The sequence below is a fragment of the Bradysia coprophila genome, chromosome III (assembly GCF_014529535.1).
Source record: "Bradysia coprophila strain Holo2 chromosome III, BU_Bcop_v1, whole genome shotgun sequence".
NCBI lineage: Eukaryota > Metazoa > Arthropoda > Insecta > Diptera > Sciaridae > Bradysia > Bradysia coprophila.
This window is the reverse complement of record NC_050736.1, coordinates 5,407,065-5,428,254: the sequence shown is the minus strand read 5'-3', so window position 1 is coordinate 5,428,254 and position 21,190 is coordinate 5,407,065. Positions and strand designations below refer to the sequence as shown.

The window sequence follows — 21,190 nt, the reverse complement described above, 5'->3', positions numbered from 1 at the left end:
ACATAACTGACGCGACCCGTACGAAACTCATATTCGTTCAAAAGCCTTTTATGTTTAACTCATCGTCTCCTCTCACTTCATTTATCTTTCCTGGTGAAAAGCCATGAGCCCTAAAATCACATACATTATCACATTCTTTGCTTCATTCATTGCATAAAGAAATTGCCGAGGCAATGTCGACAGCACAGTACGAAGGGACGAGTCAAATTAAAAATTCACATTATCTATATTGTTTACTAAATGAGACTGTAAGATATATATGCTATGATATATCTCAGACATATAGAATATATAGATGTCTCACATAGATGCAGCTGCCGCTTCCTGTGAATTCGAATTAGTATAACTTTTCTTCAGCGATGTAAGGATAGTTCACGCTATATATACGATTATTTCAATTGCTAAAAAAGAAGCATTTGACATGCTCATTTTAGTCCAGATTGACTTCGAGAACATTAACTACATTTAGGGAGAAATATGAAGTACTGATTTTCATTTATTGTAAAACGTCCAGATTTTCATAGCTGTGCTCATGGACATAGTTGACATAGCGTAAACAACTCTAATTTGTACACACAACTGAATACATTGTACAGAGTAAAAACTGACTCGGGCTACTTTTACTCTGATGAGACAACTTTTGTTCAAGTTTTAGAAAATTCACTCTAATGTTAGTGATTATTCTCAATTATAGTTAATAGTCCATTAAAGCGTGGCTGCTAGTCTTAAAAAACCTTATTAAATAGATATAGTATTTGACTAGTCCCATCTTGTGGATGGGTCAGGTCCCTTGACTGATCCTAATTTAATTGGATATTCGACAAGTTTATATTAAGAGTCAATTCGCCAATTACTCAGACATTTGGAAAACAAGCTCGCTCCGATATGATTGAGTTGTAGCTCATTGGATTCAATTCTAGCGAACATGTATCTGTATTTTTTTTAAACAAAATCCAGTTCGAATGTAATATGTCTACATGACATATGATCTCAGAGGGTGGTTAAAACACTGTTTTAGCAATATCTTGAGTACGGAGGAACCAAATATGCTAAAATTTGTAGGATTGTTGGTCTACACACGGCCGACAAATTGAGCCCACTCTGACGTCCGTACTCACCACCACCATGGCCAGCCATCAGTCAAAGTATGGTCAACTTTCAAACAGTGATGTACGTCTGGGCCGCTGCTATTTGTCCGTCGTGCAAAAAAGTGCCTCTTGGGTGCCATTTACACATCGTAAAAATAGTCTCCCTTAGGTGCTATTAAGTACTGGACGATGATATCGTCATGATTGTTTTTAAAAAACTAAGTTTTAAATGATATTATTGTTCTGGATTATTATTTTAGTGAAGACGAAAACTTAAAATTGGCCAAAATGGAGCACGTTTCTTCAAAAAAAAATTTTGTATGGAATTTTTTGTGAAGATGAAAACTTAAAATTAGCCAAAATGGAGCATGTTTCTTGAAAAATAAAATTTTGTATGGAAATTTTTGTGAAGACGAAAACTTAAAATTGGCCAAAATGGAGCATGTTTCTTGAAAAATAAAATTTTGTATGGAAATTTTTGTGAAGACGAAAACTTAAAATTAGCCAAAATGGAGCATGTTTCTTGAAAAAAAAAAAAATTATGGAAATTTTTGTGAAGACGAAAACTTAAAATTAACCAAAATGGAGCATGTTTCTTGAAAAAAAAAAATTTTGTATGGAAATTTTTGTGAAGACGAAAACTTAAAATTAGCCAAAATGGGGCATGTTTCTTGAAAAAAAAAATTTGTATGGAAATTTTTGTGAAGGCGAAAACTTAAAATTAGCCAAAATGGAGCATGTTTCTTGAAAAAAAAAATTATGGAAATTTTGGTGAAGACGAAAACTTAAAATTAGCCAAAATGGAGCATGTTTCTTGAAAAAAAAATTATGGAAATTTTTGTGAAGACGAAAACTTAAAATTAGCCAAAATGGAGCATGTTTCTTGAAAAAAAAAAAATTTGTATGGAAATTTTTGTGAAGACGAAAACTTAAAATTAGCCAAAATGGAGCATGTTTCTTGAAAAAAAAAAAAATTTGGAAATTTTTGTGAAGACGAAAACTTAAAATTAGCCAAAATGGAGCATGTTTCTTGAAAAAAAAATTTTGTATGGAAATTTTTGTTGGAAGACGAAAACTTAAAATTAGCCAAAATGGAGCATGTTTCTTGAAAAATAAAAATTTTGTATGGAAATTTTTGTGAAGACGAAAACTTAAAATTAGCCAAAATGGAGCATGTTTCTTGAAAAAAAAAAAAAAATTTGTATGGAAATTTTTGTGAAGACGAAAACTTAAAATTAGCCAAAATAGAGCATGTTTCTTGAAAAAAAAAAAATTATGGAAATTTTTGTGAAGACGAAAACTTAAAATTAGCCAAAATGGAGCATGTTTCTTGAAAAAAAAAAAAATTATGGAAATTTTTGTGAAGACGAAAACTTAAAATTAACCAAAATGGAGCATGTTTCTTGAAAAAAAAAATTTTGTATGGAAATTTTTGTGAAGACGAAAACTTAAAATTAGCCAAAATGGAGCATGTTTCTTGAAAAAAAAAAATTATGGAAATTTTTGTGAAGACGAAAACTTAAAATTAGCCAAAATGGAGCATGTTTCTTGAAAAAAAAAATTATGGAAATTTTTGTGAAGACGAAAACTTAAAATTAGCCAAAATGGAGCATGTTTCTTGAAAAAAAAAATTATGGAAATTTTTGTGAAGACGAAAACTTAAAATTAACCAAAATGGAGCATGTTTCTTGAAGAAAAAAATTATGGAAATTTTTGTGAAGACGAAAACTTAAAATTAGCCAAAATGGAGCATGTTTCTTGAAAAAAAAATTATGGAAATTTTTGTGAAGACGAAAACTTAAAATTAGCCAAAATGGAGCATGTTTCTTGAAAAAAAAAAAATTATGGAAATTTTTGTGAAGACGAAAACTTAAAATTAACCAAAATGGAGCATGTTTCTTGAAAAAAAAAATTTTGTATGGAATTTTTTGTGAAGATGAAAACTTAAAATTAGCCAAAATGGAGCATGTTTCTTGAAAAATAAAATTTTGTATGGAAATTTTTGTGAAGACGAAAACTTAAAATTAGCCAAAATGGAGCATGTTTCTTGAAAAAAAAAAAATTATGGAAATTTTTGTGAAGACGAAAACTTAAAATTAGCCAAAATGGGGCATGTTTCTTGAAAAAAAAAATTTGTATGGAAATTTTTGTGAAGGCGAAAACTTAAAATTAGCCAAAATGGAGCATGTTTCTTTGAAAAAAAAATTATGGAAATTTTGGTGAAGACGAAAACTTAAAATTAGCCAAAATGGAGCATGTTTCTTGAAAAAAAATTATGGAAATTTTTGTGAAGACGAAAACTTAAAATTAGCCAAAATGGAGCATGTTTCTTGAAAAAAAAAAAATTTGTATGGAAATTTTTGTGAAGACGAAAACTTAAAATTAGCCAAAATGGAGCATGTTTCTTGAAAAAAAAAAAAATTTGGAAATTTTTGTGAAGACGAAAACTTAAAATTAGCCAAAATGGAGCATGTTTCTTGAAAAAAAAATTTTGTATGGAAATTTTTGTGAAGACGAAAACTTAAAATTAGCCAAAATGGAGCATGTTTCTTGAAAAATAAAATTTTGTATGGAAATTTTTGTGAAGACGAAAACTTAAAATTAGCCAAAATGGAGCATGTTTCTTGAAAAAAAAAAAAAAATTTGTATGGAAATTTTTGTGAAGACGAAAACTTAAAATTAGCCAAAATAGAGCATGTTTCTTGAAAAAAAAAATTATGGAAATTTTTGTGAAGACGAAAACTTAAAATTAGCCAAAATGGAGCATGTTTCTTGAAAAAAAAAATTATGGAAATTTTTGTGAAGACGAAAACTTAAAATTAGCCAAAATGGAGCATGTTTCTTGAAAAAAAAAATTATGGAAATTTTTGTGAAGACGAAAACTTAAAATTAACCAAAATGGAGCATGTTTCTTGAAGAAAAAAAATTTGTATGGAAATTTTTGTGAAGACGAAAACTTAAAATTAACCAAAATGGAGCATGTTTCTTGAAGAAAAAAAATTTGTATGGAAATTTTTGTGAAGACGAAAACTTAAAATTAGCCAAAATGCATGTTTCTTGAAAAAAAAAATTATGGAAATTTTTGTGAAGACGAAAACTTAAAATTAGCCAAAATGGAGCATGTTTCTTGAAAAAAAAAATTATGGAAATTTTTGTGAAGACGAAAACTTAAAATTAGCCAAAATGGAGCATGTTTCTTGAAAAAAAAAATTTGTATGGAAATTTTTGTGAAGACGAAAACTTAAAATTAGCCAAAATGCATGTTTCTTGAAAAAAAAAATTATGGAAATTTTTGTGAAGACGAAAACTTAAAATTAGCCAAAATGGAGCATGTTTCTTGAAAAAAAAAATTATGGAAATTTTTGTGAAGACGAAAACTTAAAATTAGCCAAAATGGAGCATGTTTCTTGAAAAAAAAAATTATGGAAATTTTTGTGAAGACGAAAACTTAAAATTAGCCAAAATGGAGCATGTTTCTTGAAAAAAAAATTTGTATGGAAATTTTTGTGAAGACGAAAACTTAAAATTAGCCAAAATGCATGTTTCTTGAAAAAAAAATTATGGAAATTTTTGTGAAGACGAAAACTTAAAATTAGCCAAAATGGAGCATGTTTCTTGAAAAAAAAAATTATGGAAATTTTTGTGAAGACGAAAACTTAAAATTAGCCAAAATGGAGCATGTTTCTTGAAAAAAAAAAAATTATGGAAATTTTTGTGAAGACGAAAACTTAAAATTAACCAAAATGGAGCATGTTTCTTGAAGAAAAAAAATTTGTATGGAAATTTTTGTGAAGACGAAAACTTAAAATTAGCCAAAATGGAGCATGTTTCTTGAAAAAAAAAATTATGGAAATTTTTGTGAAGACGAAAACTTAAAATTAACCAAAATGGAGCATGTTTCTTGAAGAAAAAAAATTTGTATGGAAATTTTTGTGAAGATGAAAACTTAAAATTAGCCAAAATGGAGCATGTTTCTTGAAAAATAAAATTTTGTATGGAAATTTTTGTGAAGACGAAAACTTAAAATTAGCCAAAATGGAGCATGTTTCTTGAAAAATAAAATTTTGTATGGAAATTTTTGTGAAGACGAAAACTTAAAATTAGCCAAAATGGAGCATGTTTCTTGAAAAAAAAAAATTATGGAAATTTTTGTGAAGACGAAAACTTAAAATTAGCCAAAATGGGGCATGTTTCTTGAAAAAAAAAAAATTATGGAAATTTTTGTGAAGACGAAAACTTAAAATTAGCCAAAATGGAGCATGTTTCTTGAAAAATAAAATTTTGTATGGAAATTTTTGTGAAGACGAAAACTTAAAATTAGCCAAAATGGAGCATGTTTCTTGAAAAAAAAAAAATTATGGAAATTTTTGTGAAGACGAAAACTTAAAATTAGCCAAAATGGAGCATGTTTCTTGAAAAAAAAAAATTATGGAAATTTTTGTGAAGACGAAAACTTAAAATTAGCCAAAATGGAGCATGTTTCTTGAAAAAAAAAATTATGGAAATTTTTGTGAAGACGAAAACTTAAAATTAACCAAAATGGAGCATGTTTCTTGAAGAAAAAAAATTTGTATGGAAATTTTTGTGAAGACGAAAACTTAAAATTAACCAAAATGGAGCATGTTTCTTGAAGAAAAAAAAATTTGTATGGAAATTTTTGTGAAGACGAAAACTTAAAATTAGCCAAAATGCATGTTTCTTGAAAAAAAAAATTATGGAAATTTTTGTGAAGACGAAAACTTAAAATTAGCCAAAATGGAGCATGTTTCTTGAAAAAAAAAAATTATGGAAATTTTTGTGAAGACGAAAACTTAAAATTAGCCAAAATGGAGCATGTTTCTTGAAAAAAAAAAATTATGGAAATTTTTGTGAAGACGAAAACTTAAAATTAGCCAAAATGGAGCATGTTTCTTGAAAAAAAAAATTATGGAAATTTTTGTGAAGACGAAAACTTAAAATTAACCAAAATGGAGCATGTTTCTTGAAGAAAAAAAATTTGTATGGAAATTTTTGTGAAGACGAAAACTTAAAATTAGCCAAAATGGAGCATGTTTCTTGAAAAAAAAAATTATGGAAATTTTTGTGAAGACGAAAACTTAAAATTAACCAAAATGGAGCATGTTTCTTGAAGAAAAAAAATTTGTATGGAAATTTTTGTGAAGATGAAAACTTAAAATTAGCCAAAATGGAGCATGTTTCTTGAAAAATAAAATTTTGTATGGAAATTTTTGTGAAGACGAAAACTTAAAATTAGCCAAAATGGAGCATGTTTCTTGAAAAATAAAATTTTGTATGGAAATTTTTGTGAAGACGAAAACTTAAAATTAGCCAAAATGGAGCATGTTTCTTGAAAAAAAAAAAAAAAATTGTATGGAAATTTTTGTGAAGACGAAAACTTAAAATTAGCCAAAATAGAGCATGTTTCTTGAAAAAAAAAAAATTATGGAAATTTTTGTGAAGACGAAAACTTAAAATTAGCCAAAATGGAGCATGTTTCTTGAAAAAAAAAAAAAATTATGGAAATTTTTGTGAAGACGAAAACTTAAAATTAACCAAAATGGAGCATGTTTCTTGAAAAAAAAATTTTGTATGGAATTTTTTGTGAAGATGAAAACTTAAAATTAGCCAAAATGGAGCATGTTTCTTGAAAAATAAAATTTTGTATGGAAATTTTTGTGAAGACGAAAACTTAAAATTAGCCAAAATGGAGCATGTTTCTTGAAAAAAAAAAAAATTATGGAAATTTTTGTGAAGACGAAAACTTAAAATTAGCCAAAATGGGGCATGTTTCTTGAAAAAAAAAATTTGTATGGAAATTTTTGTGAAGGCGAAAACTTAAAATTAGCCAAAATGGAGCATGTTTCTTGAAAAAAAAATTATGGAAATTTTTGTGAAGACGAAAAACTTAAAATTAGCCAAAATGGAGCATGTTTCTTGAAAAAAAAAAAAATTATGGAAATTTTTGTGAAGACGAAAACTTAAAATTAACCAAAATGGAGCATGTTTCTTGAAAAAAAAAATTTTGTATGGAATTTTTTGTGAAGATGAAAACTTAAAATTAGCCAAAATGGAGCATGTTTCTTGAAAAATAAAATTTTGTATGGAAATTTTTGTGAAGACGAAAACTTAAAATTAGCCAAAATGGAGCATGTTTCTTGAAAAAAAAAAATTATGGAAATTTTTGTGAAGACGAAAACTTAAAATTAGCCAAAATGGGGCATGTTTCTTGAAAAAAAAAATTTGTATGGAAATTTTTGTGAAGGCGAAAACTTAAAATTAGCCAAAATGGAGCATGTTTCTTGAAAAAAAAATTATGGAAATTTTGGTGAAGACGAAAACTTAAAATTAGCCAAAATGGAGCATGTTTCTTGAAAAAAAAAAAATTATGGAAATTTTTGTGAAGACGAAAACTTAAAATTAACCAAAATGGAGCATGTTTCTTGAAAAAAAAAATTTTGTATGGAATTTTTTGTGAAGATGAAAACTTAAAATTAGCCAAAATGGAGCATGTTTCTTGAAAAATAAAATTTTGTATGGAAATTTTTGTGAAGACGAAAACTTAAAATTAGCCAAAATGGAGCATGTTTCTTGAAAAAAAAAAAATTATGGAAATTTTTGTGAAGACGAAAACTTAAAATTAGCCAAAATGGGGCATGTTTCTTGAAAAAAAAAATTTTGTATGGAAATTTTTGTGAAGACGAAAACTTAAAATTAGCCAAAATGGAGCATGTTTCTTGAAAAATAAAATTTTGTATGGAAATTTTTGTGAAGACGAAAACTTAAAATTAGCCAAAATGGAGCATGTTTCTTGAAAAAAAAAAAAATTTGGAAATTTTTGTGAAGACGAAAACTTAAAATTAGCCAAAATGGAGCATGTTTCTTGAAAAAAAAAATTATGGAAATTTTTGTGAAGACGAAAACTTAAAATTAGCCAAAATGGAGCATGAGTCTTGAAAAAAAAAAAAATTGTATGGAAATTTTTGTGAAGACGAAAACTTAAAATTAACCAAAATGGAGCATGTTTCTTGAAGAAAAAAAATTTGTATGGAAATTTTTGTGAAGACGAAAACTTAAAATTAGCCAAAAGGGAGCATGTTTCTTGAAAAAAAAAATTATGGAAATTTTTGTGAAGACGAAAACTTAAAATTAACCAAAATGGAGCATGTTTCTTGAAGAAAAAAAATTTGTATGGAAATTTTTGTGAAGACGAAAACTTAAAATTAGCCAAAATGGAGCATGTTTCTTGAAAAATAAAATTTTGTATGGAAATTTTTGTGAAGACGAAAACTTAAAATTAGCCAAAATGGAGCATGTTTCTTGAAAAAAAAAAAAATTTGGAAATTTTTGTGAAGACGAAAACTTAAAATTAGCCAAAATGGAGCATGTTTCTTGAAAAAAAAAAAAATTTGGAAATTTTTGTGAAGACGAAAACTTAAAATTAACCAAAATGGAGCATGTTTCTTGAAGAAAAAAAATTTGTATGGAAATTTTTGTGAAGACGAAAACTTAAAATTAGCCAAAATGGAGCATGTTTCTTGAAAAAAAAAATTATGGAAATTTTTGTGAAGACGAAAACTTAAAATTAGCCAAAATGGAGCATGAGTCTTGAAAAAAAAAAAATTGTATGGAAATTTTTGTGAAGACGAAAACTTAAAATTAACCAAAATGGAGCATGTTTCTTGAAGAAAAAAAATTTGTATGGAAATTTTTGTGAAGACGAAAACTTAAAATTAGCCAAAATGCATGTTTCTTGAAAAAAAAAATTATGGAAATTTTTGTGAAGACGAAAACTTAAAATTAGCCAAAATGGAGCATGTTTCTTGAAAAAAAAAATTATGGAAATTTTTGTGAAGACGAAAACTTAAAATTAGCCAAAATGGAGCATGTTTCTTGAAAAAAAAAATTATGGAAATTTTTGTGAAGACGAAAACTTAAAATTAGCCAAAATGGAGCATGTTTCTTGAAAAAAAAAAATTATGGAAATTTTTGTGAAGACGAAAACTTAAAATTAACCAAAATGGAGCATGTTTCTTGAAGAAAAAAAATTTGTATGGAAATTTTTGTGAAGACGAAAACTTAAAATTAGCCAAAAGGGAGCATGTTTCTTGAAAAAAAAAATTATGGAAATTTTTGTGAAGACGAAAACTTAAAATTAACCAAAATGGAGCATGTTTCTTGAAGAAAAAAAATTTGTATGGAAATTTTTGTGAAGACGAAAACTTAAAATTAGCCAAAATGGGGCATGTTTCTTGAAAAAAAAAAATTGTATGGAAATTTTTGTGAAGACGAAAACTTAAAATTAGCCAAAATGGAGCATGTTTCTTGAAAAAAAAAATTATGGAAATTTTTGTGAAGACGAAAACTTAAAATTAGCCAAAATGGAGCATGTTTCTTGAAAAAAAAAATTATGGAAATTTTTGTGAAGACGAAAACTTAAAATTAACCAAAATGGAGCATGTTTCTTGAAGAAAAAAAATTTGTATGGAAATTTTTGTGAAGACGAAAACTTAAAATTAGCCAAAATGGAGCATGTTTCTTGAAAAAAAAAATTATGGAAATTTTTGTGAAGACGAAAACTTAAAATTAGCCAAAATGGAGCATGTTTCTTGAAAAAAAAAATTATGGAAATTTTTGTGAAGACGAAAACTTAAAATTAGCCAAAATGGAGCATGTTTCTTGAAAAAAAAAAAATTGTATGGAAATTTTTGTGAAGACGAAAACTTAAAATTGGCCAAAATGGAGCATGTTTCTTGAAAAAAAAAATTATGGAAATTTTTGTGAAGACGAAAACTTAAAATTAGCAAAAATGGAGCATGTTTCTTGAAAAAAACGAAAACTTAAAATTAGCCAAAATGGAGCATGTTTCTTGAAAAAAAAAAAAAAAAAATTATGGAAATTTTTGTGAAGACGAAAACTTAAAATTAGCCAAAATGGAGCATGTTTCTTGAAAAAAAAAAAATTATGGAAATTTTTGTGAAGACGAAAACTTAAAATTAGCCAAAATGGAGCATGTTTCTTGAAAAAAAAAAATTATGGAAATTTTTGTGAAGACGAAAACTTAAAATTAGCCAAAACGGAGCATGTTTCTTTAAAAAAAAAAATTATGGAAATTTTTGTGAAGACGAAAACTTAAAATTGGCCAAAATGGAACATGTTTCTTGACAATTTTTTTTTTTTCTTAAAAACTACGCTTGAACGGAAATATTTCAGTTTAAATGTGTGTACGTTTCCGGTAAAATAAAGAAAATCGGTTCATGATCCGGTTCATGAGAAAATGGATACAAATAATTACGTTTTTTATGTTGTAATAAAATACCGCGACTCGTGAGAATTACGACCCTCGCTTCGCTCGGGCCGCAAACTTCACACTGGTCGACGTTGTCTAATGTTACAATTGCTTGACTTTTGCAACACTATATACTCATTGTATTGTATTATGTAATTTCAGGTATATGCTGATCGTTAATTATCAAATAACAATTATCAAATATCAATTATTGTTCAGCATGCATTGCATTGCATTTCTATTTTCCGGCATAACTTCCGAAGCATTGATCACACATAGCTCATCCTGGAACTTGACCTTACAAATGTCAATTGGATAATTTTGGAACCTAAATTTTTCACTATTTTCTGCCAGTCAAGGGAATAACACATTAAATTATCAATTATCAACAGAGTAAAATCCTGTTTTTCTGGAATAATTTCCAGAACCTTATCCCTAGATGGCCCATCTTCGAACTTAACCTCAGGAATCCCATTCCTCGTCGATTAAAAAAAAGATCATCAAAATCGGTTAAGAATTACTCAAGTTATCGTGATGACAAAAAAAATGGTTACAAGCAATTAAGGTTTTGATAATTATTTCATACATTGTGTGGTAACAAACATTTTAGGGTATTTTCTGGCGTAAGACCCTTGACTTTCAGTCAAGGGAATTACCCAAAAGACTGAAAGCTGCGTTGCATATAACAACGAAAGTTTCCCTTTACATCACGGTCTTGAGAAATAGTTAGCTGAGCGAGCAAACTCAGTATAGTATTTTAGTATCAAGACAGGAAATGACGATTTTTTCAGTACCAAACGAATGCACCCGATTTTAATGCACCCGATTTCCTTCTATTGGTGTTGGTCACCTGTCCCAGTATTTGCTCACGTAGTTTTCCCTCTAGCATAAGTTAAGAACAATGTTTTGCCTAAACAACAAACGACGTCAGAAAAACGCGACGACGTCTTATTTCAACACTAGTTAGGAAAATAACTATTATCACTCGGTTGTATAAATCACTATAACTGCACAAAGAGTTTAAAGAGGTACAAACGATTTATGATAATAACTATCATGATAAACTTACTGTTTGTAAAATGTTAGTTCTTCCCAGTAGTTAGTTCGATTTCTATGCTGATCTAATTTTAAGCGAGGCAACTACCTCAAATTCTTACTTCTTTTGATTAAATTAAAAAGTTGAACTGCATAGGCAATGACATAGATGTAGACTACCTAGAGGAATTATGACCCGAAATTCATTGACAAATTATATCACACACGCCACTCAACGTCAACTTTGCTTTTTTTCTTTTTTTGACGTTGTGGGTCCCTTTACTTTTGACATTAAGAGTCCCTTTTTACTGTCTGTACATGGCAATGATCGGTTAGCACAGAGCTGGTGCACATACCCAGTAGAGTTTGAACGTTGAACCACTGACAGTGGGAGTAATCCACTAGGACCCCCCTTTTTACTCTTCGGTTCATACTAAGCGTGCATTGTATATTAAACAAATACCGTTTACCGTAAACAGCGCTGGATCGCTACCCGAGGTATATTGAAACTTAATTTAGGATCGGACTAGCTACTAATTGCGGATGTAATTTGATTTTTGCCGTTTTTCAATTACCTCTTGTCTGATCACGGCGACGAAATGCCTGTTGACTTGTATCTCACACATTTTCTCATTACTTTTCCATCCTCATGCACAATCATCCAATCACACGAGCTTAATAAGGACCACCAACAGCCTCACAAGATGTGTGGGCCTCCAACAGTCACTCATACCTTCAAACTTTCTGCTCAGCTCGTACAAATATGAAATTGGCTCAGATGAGTCCAATTGCTCAAAACCAATGAACTACCAAATCCACGCCAATGGTGCCTCCAATTACCACTCACAGATTTCAGATCTCTAATCCAATGCTAGCTCATGGACCGCACCGTCCATTCGATCTGATTCACAACATTCACGTAAATTTCGTTCTTAATCCACAGTAAATAATTAAGGCGAAGGCGAAATTAAAGCAAAAAAACGATTTTTTTTTCGGAGCAAAAATTTACACGTCCGTCCATTTTCACACAGCCTACTCCAGCACACAGATAAGCAATGATCGGTTAGCACGATTTGCTTGAATAAACCTAGAGTCTCTTAAAAATATATAGATCAAGTTAAGTAACAGATCCAATATTAGAACTGTTGACAGCAAAGTTCAAGGGTAAAGCTGCGAAAGTAGACGTTACTGGTCTGGATTGGATGTGTTCTGCATTAAGATGGTTCCAAATTTTTTGGGGGATTTTCTAAGAATTTAGCTAAAAAAAAGGCGACAGGCGACGTCATTTACAACTGTATAATGTATGCCCGTACTGTATTTCATTCACAAAAATAAATTTTATTTTATTTAAATTACAAAAATCAGTTTTTCCCCGTTTTCGAGTTCATATATCGCCATATGGTCGTTTTAGGAACATTGTGTAGTTGCGATGCCATCTTCTGTGTCATTCCATTTCTGCACGATTCCAATGCCGCTTCAATTCGTTTCTTAAATTCAGGTCCCACTTCGCGTTTCACAACTGTGCAGTGTTTCGGCAGCTTACCCTGTTCGAGCAGCTTAATCTTGTCCCGGTGCAATGTCGAAATTGGGATGTTGTATTTTTTGGATACGTTCAACAACTTTTCACCTTCTTCAATCGCTTTGATAGCCTGCTCACGGCAAGCATGACTCCTGTCTTCGGGTTTGTATTCGCTGGACTGTCGCAATTTTCGCCACAAAACTGTCTTAGCAATGCCGAACTGGGTAGCTGCTTGTTGAAGACTCAATTTGCTGTAAACCACAGCGTTTGTAGCTTCTTTAATTGCGGATTCACGAATTGACCGATACAGATACGAGTACTTTGTATTTGAACGAATTTTGCAGTACAATGTGGACCGTGGGATATTGTATTTAACGCTTGTGTCCATAATTGTTGCCCCGTTAGCCAGATCATTGAACGCTTCAAGTAGTGCTGCCTCTGAGTATCGAACCGGCTTTTTTTTCCAATCATTTTCGTTCTGATCAGGAATACCGCTGTTATCCGTAGTTAATGCAACATCGAACTGCTCCATTTCGTCAAACTCTTCGAATTCCCCGCACGATTCATTGTCAATCTCATATTTTTCTTCCGTGCATCCCGTGTCATCGATATCGTCACCAGACTGGTATTCAATTGCGTTTGATTGCTCGTCATCTGGCACTGTTGTCGGTGCTACCGTAATTAAGGATTCAATGAAACTTTCATCAGCATTTTCGACGCCATCGTCGTTTTGATTCTCAACAATGTACTCCTCTTGCATAATGATTTGACTGTCGTACGTATCCAGTTTATCTGATTGCAACGGGATTGTATCGTCTTCCATTGAATATTCCATCGTCGAGTCGTGGTCGTTTATCTGTATTGATCCTTTAAGTTTGAGCAGCTTACAGGCGTGCAGAAACTCACCCAGCAGATCATTTTCAATGAACACTTCTCCGGTATACATGAAAGATATCAAGCTATCTACGACCTGACTGTTCAGATCACAAGGTAGGATGACAGTAGCTGTCTCGTTTATCGGATACTCCTTGAATATAGTGTACAGCAAGTCGCTGCATAGACTTAAAACCAGCCGGTGAGCTCTTGCCCGTTTTTCGCCTGCACAAATTATCACGTCCGAGTAAGCTGAAAGTTGATTATGCTAAAGTTATTCTTCAATGACTTCTGCCAGATGATTGGGGTAAAAACTTACCAGAAGTGAGGTAAATATTTTTCTGCGTATTTTTTAGGTGTTTAGCATGTTCGTGCCATTTAATTTCTTGATAGTATTCCATTTCTGAAATATTTTTCGAGTTTATAAACAGAAGAAAAGAAGTTTATAAACAATCGCTTCTTGTTGTTGTTTCCACTTGACGTAGCAAAAACGTTTAAGAGGTTGGTACCTCTGCAAATTTAGTCCAGTGTTGCCGGTGTTGCCGCATATGAAATCACAGTGTTCATACAACTGTGTTGCTGAAAATTCTTTTGACTTTTGTTGGTTGAAAATTTCCGGTATTGTTTACGTTGAAGTTAATGGCGGCTTGTCAACTTTCGGCACCATGGACTTTACTTAAATCGTCGATGAATGCCTCCAAATAAATTTCTAAAAGTCTAGAATTCCGTTTTGGATTTTTAGAAATTTATTTGGAGGCATTCCTCGACGATTTAAGTAAAGTCCAGGGTGCCGAAACTTGACAAGCCGCAATTAACTTCAACGTGTTGAGTTACTCTTCACCCTTCCATATGATTATTGACCAAACCGGTCAAGCTTTTCCGAGCAAAATCAAGATAATGAGATTTCTGAAATCATCTAAATACTAAAGATTAGTCTTGAAGTCTCTACTCCGGTGATCTTAGCCACCAAAATGGCAGAATTGAAGAAATATGCGACAGGACCTAGATTTTAGAAACTGTCTAGTTAGTTGTAACAGAAAATTATGCCCTAACCGTCACAAAAAGACTTTTCCCAAAAAAACATTTTTCGGTTCATGCATATCTCTACTCAGTTATAGTAGACGTATAAGCTGATGTAAACAATATGATGCAGAGATGTCGCAAATGAGTGGAGATGTCCAATGTCCTTATTTGGATCAGACGTTATCTACGGATGTAGTTTACGAGGACCAGTTAATGTAGACTGTTTTGATTAGAAAGAAGGAAATATAATTCAGACCGCTGATTTTAACTTGCCTTGCTGAATGTGTCAAATTAATATATGGAAAAATGCTAAAAGAAGATAATCCAATTTTTACGCAAGCAATATGTCATTCTGAGTTTTTCAATACGTTGCTCAAGCTGTTTAAGCAATACTGTTGGAATAATCTATTGCACATTCAAGTGCCTCACAGCAAATTATTATTAACTGGTCTTCAGACTTCTCTCTCAGATCATCTCTAACTTGCTTAGAGCGCCTAGACGGACTTGTTATTAAATATTTAAATATTTATATAAATATTTAAATATTAAAGATTGTTATGATCAGAGCGATACCGAAGGCAAGTAATTAAATTTTGCCTTTACGTCCTTCTTATTGAACTGGCACTCGGGACTCACCAATGAATGTACAAACCAGGTATGGTCTATCCATACAAACCAGAGGAAGTAGCGATTTCATGTAGACAAACTCATCTTTCAATGATTTTCATTGATAGGTGAGTTTTTTTATATGAAATCGCTATTTCCTCCACTCCACACAAATTTTGACATTAGACCATACCTATAGAGTATACTTTCATTGGTACTCACATCATAAAACTCATCTATAAACTTTGACAAATGCTTCTTATGTATACTTTCAGTTAACCCAGTCAACTTAATAACGGCAGCTGTTGGATTGATGGCAACACTGCACAATGATTTTCGCCGCTCACAGTTTTCTTCCAACCATTTTGACATTTAATAAAAATCTAATAAATAAAAAGAGAAGAGCAAATATTTTGCAGAATTCTTTAACTTAGATTCCTAAAATAGTTTGGTGCCGAATAAATAAGAATCAGAATGTCCATAAGTGTGAATTGAAATATTAAAATTAAGATTCAGTGTTCGTAAAAGTGGTTTTGTGTTACATATTTAGGGAGTTACTGTTAACTCCGGCTTCATTTTGGTGAGTAAGCTCTCGTCACGTAGGTTGATTCTGTTGTTTTTTTTTTCTTCTTCGTAACAGTCTTGTTTAGCAGGCAAGCAATTGATTTTGATTATTCTTCTTTTACTCTTCTAAGTAACCATAAATCACATTAATTATTCATATAAATGGATTGTTATAGCCGACATTAATTCCAATTAGAAAACGATCAGAACGGCATCGAACATATTTTTCTTAGGTCGAATACATAAAGATTTTAACGAAAATCGTGTTTAGTTGTTAATCCAATTTAATATGGTAGGATTGAGGAATTTTAATGAGAATTTAACGAAAGAATAGCAAAGGTAATTGTATGTTTACCTGTTCTTCATCTGCCTTGTTTGTAACTGTGTTTATGTACGTACATACGTAAGTGCCCGTCGAACATATGTAATGCATCATATAATTATGTGAATGGCGTCAACCTGACATTCAGAACCTTTTAAAAGACAATTGACAAGTCAAGTGGATGGATATGCAGATTTTTCTTGTTAACCATAACACTATACTGTAGAAACTTCGCACCAATATTAGTTCTGTTATCAAGAAGCTATCGACTCAAACAAGTAGTTGATCGATTAGCATTTACCCATTGACTGTTCAAATATTTTACAATTTTGTTAACGTTTTGTTTTGATCGATGTTTTAGTTTTATATCATAAAGTTTTCAAGTTATAATTGAGTCAGGTCAGTGTCTTCTGTTGTATCAACTTATTCTTTTTCTCATTATGTCATGTCGTGTCTCATGGTTCTCTGTTTTAGACGTTTAAAATACATGCATGGTGCGAATATATTTAGATTTTATTGTTTTATCGAAAGAGTCGTGGAAAAAGTATTGACAGATTGGTATAAATAGAGCAGTAAATTGAGAATAACACAAGTGAGTGAAATGTGTATTACACATCGTTGATTTGCGGTAAAAAATTTGATAAAATCCAAACATTACATGCAGTTTCGTTGGACTCGTCTTTGACTTGTTACACATTCTTGTTGGTATGTAAAAAAGAAATTGTGGATTGTTGGTATGATTTTATGTACATACTTGTTGGAAGTTCAGTGAATATCGGTGCTCATGAGCAAAAACTAATAATCAATGGAATGTGTGAAATAGCGAATAATCGCTGAAAGTTTCTTTGGTGTGAGTTTATTTGGTCTAGTGGTCTATCGCAGTTAGTTTCCAAAAAAGGAAGATCGGTTTCGTTAACATTGATGTCAATATTGAAGCAATATCAATACGAGGGCCTATTATTGGGAATTTTATTTATTGAAATTACTGAAAATTATCAAAAAAGGCTGAATTTACCTAAATCTACAAAAACACTTTTTCGGTAGAGGTCAGCAAATTTAGGTAAATTTCAGAAACTTTCAGTAATTTCAGTAAATTAAATAATAGGCCGCTGATGAAGGTAGTCATCTTCCGTCCTTTTTTTATTTTCAAGTGAAATTCTATACAAAAGAAGAAATGAATATTTGATAGTAGAAATGATTTACTTTTTATCACAGCTCGACTAACCAAGTATAGAATTTATTCGAGTCTTAATACCGTCAGTCACGCTATGGTTATAATCGTAAACTTGCAAATAAATCAAATAAACCGAACGCTTTAGAGAGGTGAAACATTTTTACGATTTTTCCGAATACTTTCATGAGTCGCAAACTGAGACATAAAATCGTTATCAATATGCCGTCGAATTATCTGGAAGTGGATGTGTCATTGATGTGCTTTGAACTGAAAAGAACCTCCAAAGAAAACAGACTTACATTTTTCAGAATATAGTAGATATAATGTCGATTATTCTAACCTCGACACTAACTCGTACGAACCATATTAGGAACAAGTGACTCAATTTCTTGATCCAAAAGTGTAATTGATTCAACTAACTTGTTCTTGGCGAATTGGAAAATCATTATTAAGACGATAAACAATCCTCCTACGCAACGCATGTAATTTACCAATGAATTTATAATCATTGTAATGCCTTCGTTCATGTTTGTGCATAATAAAATCGTTCTGAGTGTGCCTCTTTAATACAAATTTCCTTTTTTTTTAAACGAAGAAATATTTATAACAATCTTTAAATCTTTTATTAATATACTGTTTGTATATTATACGCGATGTAGTTATATCCATACATTATGTAGATGTTGCAACTGCAATGCTTCGATGACCAGACGAAGCATCTTGTACCCGTGCGCTTGTTGTAAACCAGGTATAATGAACTTTATGTGCATCATGGCATCTATAATCAAATAGATATTTCTAGCATAAAATTGATGAACGTAAATTTTTATCGAACCAGTCGAATTGGTCTGATTACGGTTTGTCGTCGATTTAAATTTAAATACGGTTGAAGATCGACGTGATTATCTTTTTTTTCTTCCCTGCAATTTTCTACTCAACCATCAATTTATGGTTTTGCATAAAATTTATATTCGCTTCAGGACACATTTATACACGTTAGGGTTCGGCTGGTGCTTATATCGTTTAAAACTCGCAAAATATTAGAATGTTTTCAATTTTAGTAGACTCATTTCATTTTAGTTTACGATTAAGCCAATGATTTCTGCCACTGTTTCAGTCATATTTCAACCAATTGGAATGTAATTTTTATTATCTAAAAAAAATCACTCTCGTCAAGAGAGGACAGTCCGACAGTGGTAAAGCCAACAGGTTCTCCAATCATGCGAGAATTAAATCCACAATTGAAAGATTAGATCAGTTGTACCTGCCACCGCTGCCACCATTGAATTGATGAAAACTTGAAGTTAGTTAACTTCGCTTGTATAGTTTCGTGTGCTCTTCATTCCTTTTTATGCAACGAATCAATGAAATTAAATATTTAATCAGAATCTGAGCTAACTGGTCATAAATCACAACGGCAATCGTATCCACTTGGTTTCTCACGAAAGAACAGTTATTCTATCTAGATAGCATGTAATATTCCAAGTTTGGCGATTCATGTTAAAACTATCGCACCAATACTGTATGAAGAGTATGGAAAGCGTATCATCATCATCATACATACCAGTAATGCAACAATTGCAAAATCCATTAATGAAATAAGCTCATCATTCTACGTCATCATTTTATTTAAAAGCCAAATTTTTTGAAAACGAAACCAATGTGCATATCATGTGCAAGTCTAGTGGTATCTTATCTTCTGTCTTTGTCTTGTTTATGGAAATAGAAAAGCGTACAGAGTAGAGATGAGCAACTGCGTGCTGTAGCTTTTGGATGAAGGTTTTTTAAAGTTTTCGTCTTTGTTTTGATATTCTTATTCTGTACAGGTTTTGGTCGGAGTTCTTTTTCCAGAAATCCATTCAGTTAGTTTACGTTTTACCTTTCATGTTGTTGGGTGGTGACGACGGCGAAAGATATACTTACGTGATACGTGAAAACAAGTGGAATTAGATAAATTTAATTGTGATGCAAGAGGTGTACCGAAAAAGTGAAGGTTTTAATTGAATTTCATTGATACGAAAAAATTATTCAATTAAATTAAATGTCTTGACTCTCAGAGTATTCATTAGTTTTACCAAGCTTTTCAACTAATAACCCATAATTGCTTATACGTCGTGTTGCTTGTTTTCCGTTTTTTTTTTCTGCTGTTATATTGAATTGTATCATTAAATACGCCGTCTGATGAAGAAACATGAACTCATTTGACCTCTGCAATTTTTTTTTTACAGGATTAAGATAAAGGAGGATGTGGTGAAAACATATCGAATATTAAATGAGAATTTAAATTACATTCTTTAGAAACATGGTTCAGCCCTTCGTGTTGTGTTCATTGACAGTGCAAGTGCAGATACTTCAATGTTATATGTTTACATTAATTAATGCGAAGGAAAATACAATTTTAGGTGGATGCGAGTTGTTTTTGTGTTCATCCTTTAGCAAAATATTCCTTGAGAATTTACAGTACATGTCACGTCGTGTCAAGTAGATATATCAAGATATATTCAAAACATTTTTACATTCGTAATGATATTGTCGGTTGTTATGTACAACCGTGTGTTATCTGTTAAATGCAATCGCACTGTGAGATGTTTTTATCTACGATGCTGATGACTAAATCAAGAGATTGTTATAATAAACCGAACAGTTCAATTAACAATTAATTTGCGAAATCCTTCCTTTACCGCAGCGATCGTAAACTTTTACTTAATGAAATTAATTTCAATTTATTTACGATGCATCAACCTTTCTCCATGATCATATCAATGAGTCTTTATACCAATATGCCTATCGTCGCCACAAAAACATTTATTCAATTTTCTTAAAAAAATAATTTCAGATCAGTAATGCTGTCGACTCGGTTAGCACTGCGTGAAGAAGATGTGGTTCGGTTATCGCTGGAATTCTTACATAATCGTGAGCTGCATATCTCACAATTATCGATCGAACGTGAAACTGGTGTAATAAATGGCCAATTCTCGGACGATATCCTTTTTTTACGACAACTGATTTTGGACGGCCAGTGGGATGATGTCATTGAGGTGAGATAGTCACACTTTTCTTGTTAGATTTTCTTCCTGTACAAATGACCATCCTTCATTTACCATTCAGTTCATTCAACCGTTGGAGGCGCTGCAGGCTTTTGACATGAAACGGTTTCGATACTCAATTTTAAAACATAAATTTATCGAATTGTTATGCATAAAATCGGAAGCAGGAGGTGCATTAATCGCAGCTGGACAGGGTTTAAATTCGGTTGACGGTGCCGTTGAAGAAGTGGTTCAAGTATTAGAAGAATTGGAAAAATTGGCACCGACAAAAGAAGAGTACTCTGGATTGTGTCTATTGTTGACATTGCCACGACTAGCCGACCATTTACAGTACCGAAATTGGAATCCGTCGTTTTCAAGGTACATCAAATTGCAAGAGTTCTCAAAAACTCTTTTTCCTAATTTTGTCACCAATTTCAGGGTGCAATGTTTTCAAGATGTTTTTCCGCTGGTGGAAAAATTTCTGGTTGGCGAGAAGAAAACTCCCACCGTCAGTGCATCGAAAAACGATCGACTCATACAGCTTGTGATAAAGGGAGTTCTGTACGAATCTTGTGTGACATACTGCCAAGCCAAGGCAACTGGAACAGCCGAAGGTTCAGCACAGGAGATGACATTTTCCAAATTACTCGATGGTTCGGCTGGTAAATTAA

At 31.4% G+C, this 21,190-nt stretch overlaps 2 protein-coding genes across 2 annotated transcripts in view; one reads left to right on the top strand and one right to left on the bottom strand.

Annotated features, from left to right (window-relative positions):
* Positions 1-12,722: 12,722 nt before the first annotated feature.
* Positions 12,723-14,299, bottom strand: LOC119074314. Its single transcript, XM_037180373.1, has 2 exons — positions 14,121-14,299; positions 12,723-14,053 (listed from the first exon to the last, which is right to left on the bottom strand). Exons 1-2 carry the CDS (start codon positions 14,200-14,202, stop codon positions 12,771-12,773), a joined length of 1,365 nt encoding a protein of 454 aa, XP_037036268.1. The 5' UTR covers positions 14,203-14,299; the 3' UTR covers positions 12,723-12,770.
* Positions 14,300-15,775: 1,476 nt separating this feature from the next.
* LOC119079912 (WD repeat-containing protein 47) overlaps positions 15,776-21,190 on the top strand; it is a 30,462-nt gene continuing 25,047 nt past the window's right edge. Inside the window, exons 1-4 of the mRNA XM_037188006.1 lie at positions 15,776-16,010; positions 20,327-20,528; positions 20,599-20,897; positions 20,958-21,181. Of these exons, the coding sequence (XP_037043901.1) occupies positions 20,334-20,528; positions 20,599-20,897; positions 20,958-21,181 (718 nt within the window). The 5' untranslated portion in view covers positions 15,776-16,010; positions 20,327-20,333. The remainder of the gene's footprint in view (positions 16,011-20,326; positions 20,529-20,598; positions 20,898-20,957; positions 21,182-21,190) is intronic.